The sequence below is a fragment of the Salvia hispanica genome, unplaced genomic scaffold (assembly GCF_023119035.1).
Source record: "Salvia hispanica cultivar TCC Black 2014 unplaced genomic scaffold, UniMelb_Shisp_WGS_1.0 HiC_scaffold_296, whole genome shotgun sequence".
Lineage (NCBI taxonomy): Eukaryota > Viridiplantae > Streptophyta > Magnoliopsida > Lamiales > Lamiaceae > Salvia > Salvia hispanica.
The window spans coordinates 67,277-79,809 of NW_025952021.1; the positions used below are offsets into that span (position 1 = coordinate 67,277).

General features: G+C 34.6%; 1 protein-coding gene across 1 annotated transcript; it reads left to right on the forward strand.

Annotated features, from left to right (window-relative positions):
* Positions 1-1,436: 1,436 nt before the first annotated feature.
* Positions 1,437-7,035, forward strand: LOC125198840 (COP9 signalosome complex subunit 7-like). The gene is given in 11 exon segments (XM_048097096.1): positions 1,437-1,491; positions 1,494-1,520; positions 1,523-1,573; positions 2,400-2,493; positions 2,807-2,893; positions 3,516-3,603; positions 5,435-5,479; positions 5,578-5,648; positions 5,790-5,928; positions 6,327-6,415; positions 6,731-7,035. Coding segments are annotated over 11 exon segments (768 nt in total). The 3' UTR covers positions 6,753-7,035.
* Positions 7,036-12,533: the final 5,498 nt, after the last annotated feature.

Sequence of the window (12,533 nt, forward strand, 5' to 3'; positions counted from 1 at the left end):
ATGCATTAGATAAGAGGATAACTACAAGAAAAAAGATATAGAATCTTAACATTCTATAATGTTGTATTGGGCGTCTCTCCCAGAAGAAAAAGTAGTCTAATTTACCCTACCCTTTAAAAATCATGAAACACTATAAACCAAAAATTTAGCTCGCACATAGATATTACTAGTTTATCGGCCAAAAACACAGAAACATCAGGTAGAAAAAACCTAGTTCTGAATCGACATACATTTTGCAATAACATTTTTTGCCATTTCAGATACAACTATTTCCTACAATATTTTCCCCAGGCAGAGGGACTTTCTTAAAAAGGGAATAAAAAACACTAGGCCCCCTCTAATAACTGGTAGTTGAATTATTTTATGAAATTTTTGTGCAACATGCAATGCCCTGAATGATCAATAGACTCTCAGCAATCACACACAAAGTTCAAGCCAAAAGCACACATACTAATCATATCTAAAACGAACAATAAGCCCTGGAACATGAAAAAATATCAAACCTGGGCTGTCTCCCAAAATCCCTGCCACAATATTTGCCTTTCTCACTCAATGTTGAGCTGTGCTTATAAAAATGATACAATAACCTTCTGAGACGCCACATCCTCCGAAAAAAATGAAAATACTGTTCACCTATCGGCAAAGCAAAACAACAACAAAAATGAGTAATACTTTTGTTTAAAAATGCAAAACCCAAATTTGCTGAATAAAACCTCTAAAATCCCAGATCACCCCCAAAATTTAAATTCTGGTTATCTCTTCCCGAGTCATTGTAACAAACAGTCTAATGCAATTATATTTTTCAGTAAAATCCCCAAAAACTCTAATTGCATTGATCTTAAAATTACATACAAGTATACAACTGACAGTAAAAACGGAAAAAAATCATACATTGATCCAGCTGACGGAGCAGTGGTCTTCGACGGGGGCGCCGGTACGGTTTTTGCCCTCCCTATTTGAACAAAGGATTTTGAGAGGGAATGCGAAAAAAGGTGAGTACGTTTTTGGCGGTTTCATTAAAATTGAATGACAAAATTTTCAAATGAAAATAAACACTATTTATACGGGCCTGCTCTATTACTTGGGCCTTAATAAAAAGCCCAAATAATGGGTCTATTTCCTTAACAATTGTTGAAGGAAAAGTGATAATTTCTCATATTTAAAGGGGGGCCAATTTCATTTCCTAAAGAGAGAATTCGAAGAAAAACTCCTCCGTCTCAAAAAGGAATGGAAGCCCTTTGATTCTTTTTTATGAAAAAAAATTTTTTCTCAAAATTTCCCAAAACCTAATCGCGATCAATTGAACACTAAATTTTCCCATTCAGCTATCATACCGGTGGCCTTTATTTATACTGTACAAGTAAAAAAGATTGCTACAACAGTTTTATGTGATTTCACAATTTTCTGCGCATCAGTAGAAATTTGGCGCTGTGAATATGGACATTGAGCAGCAGAAGCGGAACATTGACTACTTCTTGAAGAACATCGATTCTGGGGCTCGGCGATATCGAGCCTCATCGTAGGGCAACTTCCCATCCTTCCCTCTTTTCCTTTTCCGAGATTCTCCCGCCCCTAACGTCATAAGGGACAAATCACTTCTTACTGTTATATTAAGGTTCTGGGTATTTTGACAGTAAATAGTAGGTTTTAATCTTAGGGGTTTTCCCCTTAGATATGGCCCCAGACTATCACTGTGAGGGGGTGTTTTTGCATTCTTTTTCACTATCCCTTAATTTATTAAATGCTGTTTAAAAAGCGGCTATGGCGGTGATATGGCACTATATCATATGGGTTAGTAATGAAAACCCATGCCCCCCCGATTTATGGGATTTTTTTATTTAAAATGCCCCACGGTCGGCCCATCGGGGTTTTTCTGAATTTTGACACATGGCTTACGGTTTATCTTTTTAAATTTTTTAAGTTTTTTTTTTGATGTTTATTTTATTAATTTTCTAATTTTTTAATTATATACAAAATATAAATATTATTTTATTTATTTAATTAATGACCCCTATATCCGATCGCCTATGTATGTGTTCATTTCACTTTTTATTTGTTATCATTATGAGCCTGAGTTGTAATCACTATATGTATGTTTACATTTAAATTTTTCAGTGTTTTCTTTTAATCAACTGTTTCTTGTTTGTATTTCTCTACGGGGATAGGGTGTCATAAAATTTTTTTTGTTATAAGAGATATTGAAATAAAGTTTTCTAATATTTGATTTTTATAATTTTTTAAACAACTTTGTTTATCCTCTTTAAAACTTATTAATTGATACCCCAAATTTTGAAAATATTCACATGAATTGTTGATTTTTTCAACATGGTAGTTTTTTCAAACTTTTCTAGGATATTTTGTTTTTTGCATTATTTTGTGTTTTTATTTTTTGCCACTCTCTAATGTGGGGGTTTTTGCAGCTAGAAGGGATGAGAATGCGCCTTCCGGCGTGCCCATGTTTGCATATGGTACATGGAGCGAATATAAGAGTAAGCTTACAGTCCTTCTGTATAATTTTATAAGCTTCATCATTCTTCTCCTAGCGCTTTTTGATTCAAAGTTGACGTGGTGGGTGGACTACTGACTCAAGCCAGCATTATAGATTTTCACTTGCAATCTATTTAAACCTTGTTAAAATCTCCCCGAATGATTCAAGTATTTTGTTGTCTTGCCCCCCTGAAGGATAGTGGGGGTTTCCCCCCCTTCTATTACTATATGATATATAGTCTCAGTCTCAACTCTCACATGGGGCTATGGAGTTGTTATCTTACCCTGAATGAACATTATGCTCTCTATTGTGGGACAGTTACTCCCGTCGTCTTCCACAATTGAAACCTGATCAAGTCCTCAAATTGAAGCAGCTGACTGTACTTACTCTGGCGGAGACTAACAAGGTATATTTCCCCATTATTCTGCAAGTGTTTGTTAATGTAAAATGTTAGAGATATGTTTGCCAATGTGAGCATCTCCTCTTAAATTGGAAAGGGATTTTTTTTAATGGTAGAATTTGGACAGAGCAAGATGGTTTGGCATAAAAGGGCTACAATTTAGTGATTGAAATTAGAATGATTTCTCAATTATGAGATTTTCCCGATTACATAATATGCTGATTAATTTCAGTAACCTTCTGCTTCATTTACATACTGGGGCTAGTGCTTATTGATAAGTCTCAGGGGCCATATATATCTCCTGGCTGTTTCCTGCTATTATGCTTTGGCTCCTCACGTTGCTAGTATCAAAACTTGCATTCTAGTTCACATTATGTTGTGTAAAGTGCGATTTCCTCAACTTTCCTATTGTATTATTCTTTAGCTCTATAGATTAGAATGATGGAGTAGTTTGTATGATAGAAATAGATATAATTGTATTCTGTTAATAAGCCAGTTTGATGATTTAAAAAAAAAACTTATCTTATGTAAATCATGTCAGTGATATCCTTGGCTACGAATTTTTATTTCTTCCTTTTCCTAATGATATGGTTCTTGAGCATTTTCTTGACCTTTGGGCTTTGTCTGGGTATTGCCATATGATTCGTTGATGCAGGAGTTGGACGTGCCAATGTTCGCCAGTTGGAAGACTTTCTCATTAGACTGTATGTATGTGGTAAGTTTTTTTTTTTCTTGTTTATACTTTATACCCAGTTACTTAATAAGGAAAAATTTGAATTTGGGGTTAAAAAAATCCCCTTAAAGGGAATATTTTCTTTTGCTTTAAGCCTTTATTGAATAGGACAGCGTTTTTAAACACGCCACATCGGCGTGATTAAGCACGCCAATAACATTGGCAGTTTTCAAGATAAATTTCCTGTGCTGAATTTGAACAATTCAAGTTCGTCACAGCCCGAACCCGTTTATCATTATGGCAACCCAAGTTCGATCCCCATCCAACATTTCTGTTTATCTACCTTTTCAATTATATTCACTTTTTAAATAGAATATTAATATTATTAGTTTACACCTATTATTTTATATTACTCCTAGTCCCTCCGTCCCATAGTAGATGGCATGGGGTGTTAGGAGATGTTATTTTGTGTGTTAAGTGGTGGGAGAAAATATAATTTTATAATTAATGTGAGAGGGAACTTTTTCCAAAAGAAGAAATGTGACATCTTTTGTGGGACAAACTAAAAAGAAAGTGTGACATCTATTATGGGACGGAGGGAGTATAAAATTTGATAATTTTCAACTATTCACACATAATTATTTGTTTAGTTGTAGTAAATATATTATTCCTTATTATTAACAATGTATTTCTGAATAACATTTAATAAAAAAAATAAAACAATTTAAAAACTTAAATAATATTAAAAAATACTAGTACTTGTTTTCTTATAGTGATAATAAAGTAATAAAAAAAACTGGTAAATATCATTTTTAAAAGTAAAAATAAATTAAAAATAAAATCAAAACAAAACAAAGGTACCCCTAACCAAAGGTAAATATTGGCTCTGAGGATCGAACCCGGGTGTTTTTAAACAAATCAAAGGTACACAAACAATGACATTGGCGTTTTCCCTATTATAAATGCAAAAATGAACGTTCCCTTCTAAAGAAACTTGTTTCCAAAATTACGCCACAAATTCAATTTTTTTCTACTTATATTACTGGAGTCACTGAATATAAATGCTAGCTTGACAGCAGAGGCGGACCTACGTGTATTGATGAGCGTTTACTATATTATACATATGCATAGAGTACAAAATGAGTTCTAGCTTAGTTGGTTTGTGCAGCTGCCTTGTAACCAGCACAGATTAGGATCGATCCCCACCAGAACCATTTTAGCTTTTGGGCACATTTTTATACATTTTCTTATACTAATTCATTTCTCTATTAAACAATTTATTTTTATGATTCTCATAGTTAATTCATTAGCTACTAATTAATTTATTTATACATTTTTATTTTCTCACTCTAGTAATTTATGTATATTGTTATTATAAGATTATAAAGAATGTGTCTTTAGTTTATTTTACTCATTCTTAAATTATTTATCATCCATCTCTATCTCGTAGCTCAAAAATATTCTTGACGGACTGTTTATGACGTCGTTGGCACTAAAAATATAAAACAATTGTTAATCTCCACCACTGGTGAAAAATATTTTCATTAATGGATGACACGAGTTTTAATTTGTAACAGATAAAGTATATAAATTATGAATGACTTTCCATTTTTAGTATGAGACTAATTTTGGTAGACGGGCGAAATAGAAAGATGAAACTATTTATTTTATAGACGAAAGAAGTACTGGTAATTCGAACCCCCGTGTCACTTGACAACATATCACTTTCTGTTTTGTCCAGACTTATTACGGCCCTCTCCCCCACCCTTTCACGGGTTTTAAATACGTATATTTCTTATGAGTTAATAACTGGCCTGGTCAGATATAAGAATTTATGAGGATAATCTTTAACCTGTTGCTGGTATATGGACAGGGCATAGTCAGAGGAAAGCTGGATCAGTTGAGAAGATGCTTTGAGGTATTCCTTCCATACTCGTGCAGTTAATCTCTAATGTCGCTCAGGTTCTTACCTGACTTATAATTCATTTTTTAATCTGATTGTTGGTGGATTTATAGGTGCAATTTGCCGCAGGCAGGGATCTTAGACCTGGACAATTGGGTGGGATGATCCAAACATTATCTAACTGGTGAATGGTTTATCTTTAAAGCATCAAATTTTCTTGTTTGATTTATATTTTTGACTCAGCAGAAGGTGTATGAATATGGATTTTCTTATTGACTATTTAGCTTCTTAGAATTCTATTATATCTTGTTTTTGCCATTCATAGGCTCTCTACATCAGAAAATCTTCTAGTTTCAATTCAAGAGAAGATAAAATGGGGAGATGCTATGAGTGAGATAGACAAGAAGCACGCAAAAGAAGTAGAAGAGCGTGTTGAGGAAGTGAAGAAAACACTATCTTTAAAGGTCAGTCTGTAGTGAACTTTGTCATTTTACTTGTACGGTTTATTATTGTTTTTTGTTGCATGCTGTGTGCGTTCTGATGCTTGGTTATCATGATGCACACATAAAAGCTCCCTATATATATATGAGACAATCAACTGTTCCAACTGGAGACTTTGATTAACCAGATATGTGAATACATACATTGGGCTTATGCCGCTTATCAGATTAGTTTATTTTCTTAAGCTGGAAATTAACAGTGACATGTATGTGTTAGGTTAGTCCGGTATCCATCTCACTTATATGTTTGATGCTATTTCTAAATCGTACTTTTATCTGTATAAGAACTAGTTTATATACAGTCTCTGTATTTGTTGGTCGACGTGTCTTACGATGTGGCAGAAGTTACCAATTGTAAGCAGGCCGACGTTGACTTCCGAGGGCATGAAGAGATCTTTTCTGAACATGGTGGAGTGATGGACTTCGAGGAAGATCGTAGCCGCCCAAAGAGGTACCTGTTGGAATCCATACTTCGTCTTTAGGGTTCACCTATGAAATTCACAAACGTGTATTCTGGCATAATGTGCAAATAATCTCTTAGCTCAATTAAACTCCACATCTCCCTTCCCTGTTAATGCACATAATACCAAACATGTTGCATCATTAGAATCCCTGTTATGTTTATCAAGTAGCAATGAGCAAGCAGGGGATTAGTTGGGATTATGGCGAGTAATACGGTTTCTGATCATCATCTTCCTCAGAGAATCTCTTGCATTGCTTGATGTGATTTCTGGTTATATGCCTTATATGGGTTTATTGTTTGCAGGAGACGACATCCGATAGGTTGAGGAGGTATGGTGAATGGCTATCCTAGGCTGAATTGGTCACATGCCCTGCCAGTTTTTGGATACATGGCATTTTGATAAACGACATTCCTGCTCTATTTATAATGGGCCAAATATAGACTCCAAAATTTACAGTGTTAGCTCCTATTGCCTCACCTAATTTTCTGTTTATATAATGAGATGCAGTTCTAGTTTTGTCATGCGGCTGAAAACTTATATCGGTTTTTGTACTCAACAAACCTATGAAAATAGTTTTGACTTTCGAAATAGATGCTGCTCTGGTGAATCGATTTAGTGTGTTCATCTCTGTATTTGATACTCCCTCCACAATTAATAATCTTTTGTTTTTTATTTTGATTTGTCCACAAAAATTAGTCCTTTTGTCCATTTTTAGTGTACTGAGTCTTTCTAGTGTGATACTTTTGTTAAAACGCTAGACTGATACTCCTTTTGTCCCATAATTAAGAGTCGATCTCTTTGTGCGTACGAGTTTTAAGAAATTTAAGTGGGTTGGAAAAGTTAGTGCACTTTTTTATGTAGGTTTATAATAAAATATGAGTAAAATGAGTTAGTGGAATGTGAGATTATATGTCATTTAGGATAAAAATGAAATGTAGCTCTTATTGTTGGATAGACTAAAAATAGCAAAGTGTGATTTTTATTATGAGATGGAGGGAGTATTAATTTTTTTAGTCTAAGTGGTAACGACAAGAAGATGAGTCTGGACAATAAGCCATGCATTGAAGAAATCATCCTTCAATCTCTGTAAATAAAATGAACCTTTTTTTCGAGAATGTATATAATGAAGAAATTAAGCACAAGATGTAATAGAGGAGTTTCTGATCCAGCTTCTTGTAATCAATATTTCTTAAGGGTGTCTCCGATGTGCCTTCCATAGACCTCCACTGCCTTCCCATAAAAGCTGTGCCACGTCGCACTGCCTTCCCTATTCCTGCCAACATCACTACTCCCACTCTTACTAGGACTTTCCACTAGGACTTCGATAAATTAATAAATTCACAATTAAAATTAAAATTTACGGAATTAAAATTTCGACACGAGCCGTATTTACAGAGTTTTTTTAAAATAAAAAAATAAAAAAAATCGGTGGGACGTCCTACCACGCTCACAGTGGCGCCGTCGGAGTAGGACGTCGGGTTGAGGCGAGCCCATGCGAGGCACTCGGGACGGGCGTGGGCGCTTCCCGCTCCTACGGCGGACGTCGCCGGCGGGCGGACCGGGAGGGCGCCGGTGGAAATACCCTTAGTTTCTTAAAAATAGGAACTTTAGAAATTGGCGGTGTTAGTGGATTTTGTGATCGTTTGTTAAAATAAAAAAAAGAATTTTTACTTTTAGAAAATAAAAAAGTATTTTATTGTAGATCAAGCACGTTCTAATTATATACTGTTACGTTCAATTATTTGTGAAAATGATAATAATATTGGAATGTGTTATGCTTAGAATTCGCCTGTGCATGGACGGTGGGGGCTTGTCTACACGGATAATGTAAATAATTACTCCTATATACACGTACATACAAACGTGGTTAGGATATTTAAAAATAATTGAGTATTAGACAAAAAGAATCTTCAATCCAACTTCCAAGAAATACTAGTCTAGAAAATTACTATTCCCAAATCCCATACAATACATATGTGTATATATAGATTGTAAATTAATTAAGGTAGATAAAAGATTGTAAGTCCACTGGCTGGCCTAGAGCTATATTGATTTTTGCACGTAAAATCCAACAAAATTTCACAGCTTCCTCGAATAGTAACATATTTGTATATCAATAGCATTGGATTAAGAAAATTAAGATTATGATTAAACCTTGTTCGGTTTGCAAAATTGTATCCCGGAATAAATTTGTAGTTTGAGATTATTCCAGATGGATAATCATGGATAATTAGTTTGATATCATGGTATCTTTATCTAGAATCCGAATACCCCAAATGGTACATGATACATGATTGAATCATAAGTCATAACCAAGCATAATAGTTACTACTACATTCACGTAGTCTTTCTAACAGCCTGACCCGATAAGGTGCAGGAAGTTGACCCAGGCCCGCGAGCCGCGCATCTTGAAAGGCGGCTCGATCGTAAGCTTCAGGCGGCCTCCTCCGCGTCTCATACGTCCCCAGCCACAGCCTCGACCCCTTCTTCTCCGGATTCCTTATCTCCGCCGCGAACTTCCCCCACGGCCGCCGCCTCGCCTTTGTACCGCTTCCACTCCACCGCGGCGGCTCGGAGGAGGAGGCGCGGCGATAACGTAGCTGTCGTGGCACAGCAGCTCGTCGACCATTTGCAAAACGTCGTCGTCGCTGAGCGGGGATGCACTGGCTTCGAAACCGAGGGAAAATCGGAGTCGCTAAGGAGATAGGTTTGGACGGCGTGGAGCCAATCATAGTCGAAGCCATATACTCCCACATTTTTTGATTCATTTATTTGTTCCATGATTAATGTATATAGCAGATGATTATGCAGTTTGGATAATGGATATTGTGTTAGTGTTGAGTATATGCATATATATACTGATGAGGAGAAAGCTGACGTTCGATTATTGTTTTTGATAATGCTAAGTATTCATCACATTTAAATTTATTTTCTCGTTTTTTTTTTTTTTGGAGAAACAAAGTAATTTTATAAATTTAAGATGTTTCTTCAGATACAACGACAAAATATTTTTTGGAATAAAGATCAAGATCCACATCACCATGTAGTCCCCTAATCGTATTCTCGTTTCGTTGTAAAAACTATTCTCATTATATACATACCACCATAATATGTGTATTTATAAATTACGAGTATATGGCATCCTTTTTTTATATAAATTACGAGTTTACAACGATGTGAGAGACTCAAGCTTCGGCACTCTATACATTGATGTCTAAGTTCTGCCGTTAGGACAAAGACTTCAGACACATTATATGTATCCTATTTCTAAATTAAATTCATAAAAGTAAATTGTCGGGATAACCATGATTTTGGTCAAGTTCTAATCACTCATATAATTTATATAAGTTTAAAAATTGGTCATAACATGCAATTATGAATTTTATTATTGTTTTTACATTTTCCACGGAGAAGTAATCTGGTTTCCTATTTGTAATATGTTATTCATGTGTGACGCTCTCAAGTGTTTCAAATTGACATGTTTAAGCTGTGAACTAAGTCGGTTGAAAAAAATGATAGGAATAGGAGTATTAAAATTCATAAATGATCTTGTACATGTAGAATTTTTCAGAAGTCAAATGAAGTACACATTTTTTTCCAAATTAGATCTCGTGAAAAAATTGGACAAAATATTACTCCCTTCGTACTTAATAATTCATCACCGATCGATGCAATTTTAAAAAAGTAATAGAAAGTTAGTTGAAGCAGTTGGTGGCGTGTAGTCTACTTTTATATCTTGTATTAGTTTTATAATAGAATGTGAGTATGTGAGTCCTACTTTTATATCTTGTATTAGTTTTATAATAGAATGTGAGTGTGAATGAGTTAGTTATATATATGGACCACTACCAAAAATGATATAAATGAAAGGTCACAAATTTTTTGGGACGGACGGAAAATGAAATAAGTGAAAAAATTTCGGGAATAGAGGAGTAAAATTTATGATGTAGTTCCTACAATAAACGTTGGTGACACGAAAACGTGCCAAAAATATTTTGTGTTAAAATACTTGAAATTTGCATGGTAGTTGCGAATCAAGCTTAGAAATCAAAATCACCACGACATTAACATAGGAAGGATGGAGGAGTAAAATTTATGATGTAGTTCCTACAATAAACGTTGGTGACATCGAAACGTGCCAAAAATATTTCTTGTGTTAAAATACTTGAAATTCGCATGGTAGTTGCGAATCAAGCTTAGAAATCAAAGTCACTATGACATTAACATACGATTGATTTTGGTTAATCTGACATCTTTAAGGGACGAAAAAGACAATCTACTATTTTTTTTACGTTTATTTTTAATTTCTTAGTTATCATTGTATTTCCTTTTAAGTTTCTATGGTTTTCTAAACACTTATAATTTCTAAATAGTAGATGTGTTTGTTTTGACGGTGACTTTGACTATTTATAATATTATTATTTTTTTCAAGGAATTAGGGTTTCTTTGATAACATTAGTTATACGTTTTTTGTCACATAATTCATGATTTTAAAATAATTTGCTATTTTACGAGTATAATATAGAGTTAGAATTTCAATATTAGTAAGGGCGTGTTCAGGTTTTTGAATATAATCAGTTTTGGTGCTATTTCGGGTAGATTTCATCCGTTCATTTTTATGGAATTAATTTTGATCGGCCCGAATATATTGCCAAAGCCCGCACTGTTCTATTTGATTTACCAAAATTCAATTCTCCGTGTGGAGCTGGTATTTGAAAACTGGAGTGAGCTGTAAAGTCATAAATCAGTGCAAGATTACTTTTATACCCCCGAACTTAATTTCCCACCTTCCAGCTTCACTTTCCCAAAATGCTAGTTTCATCTGAACCCTCTCATTTCCTCTGTGCGGCTGGAATTTTGGGACACACTCAAAATACCAATTCGTCGTGACTTTTGACGCGGAGCTTTTGGGCAGGCGACGGAATCGGTTACACAAATAGTCTCCCGATTAGTTCACAGGTGTGTTTCAAATCGGTTACACCATTTCAGAGACCAGACAAACAAATTACCTCAAGTCGAATTAAAATAACATCGAAATGCAATCTAAACGCACTCGACACAACGTTAAACTTAACATTCAAACTCAAAATAATATTCAATATTGCAAAATAATTCATCAGAATCAGTTGTCCGTTCTTCTTCTTAACCGAAGAAATGATTCTTTACACCTCCACAACCCAGGAAGGGGAATTTCACCCTTTCACCAATTGCTTACACTATTCACTTCGTATCCAATGAGTTCTGAAATCAGACTTCACTTCCCTCCCCAATTTGTAGGAAGTCGAAAATTCGAATTTTGCAACAAAACGCGCCTAATTTTTCTGGTGCCTGCTGTAAATTTTCGTTTGGAGGTTGAAGGGGGTTTTTGGGAAGACACTAAAAAATTTGGGTATTTTTGGGAACACACATAAAAGGAATAAATAAATATATCATAAATGCAAATATGAGTTTATTTCTGGCTCCTCGAACACGCGAGTTGATTTAAGAATATGTGGGCCCAACCTTATACAAATAGTGAAGGAATTTAATCAATAGGTTTGGAACGAAGAAACCTGAACACGCCCTTAGTGAACCATGTATGATATGTGCATTTAGTAGTACTAAATTAAATACTAAAAGTTACACTTGAAATTTCATCATTCTATGTCAATCCAATAAATTCACGGATGATTATTCAGATCTAAACAGTTACTTAGGTAATTAGGTGTGAAGTTTAGTGTGACTTTTTAATTCTATTTAGTAGCATTATACTTCCTCCGTTCTTTATTATCACACTTTGACATACAATTTTAAGAATGTAATGAAAAAGAGTTGAATAAGTTAGTAGAGAGTGTGCGTAATTTTATATAATTAATTTTATAATAAAATGTGAGTTGGAATGAGTTAATGGAATATAAGGTTATTTCTTAAAAAAATACTTCCCTCCATCCCACAAAGATAGTCTCACTTTGACCTAACAGGTTTTTAAGAAATGTCTGAAAAGTGAGTGGAACGTGAGTCCTACTTTTATATATTGGTTTTATAATAAAGTGTGAGTAGGAATGAATTATGGAATATGGGTGCACTATCAAAAATGGTAAAAGTGAAATGAGACAAACTTTGTTG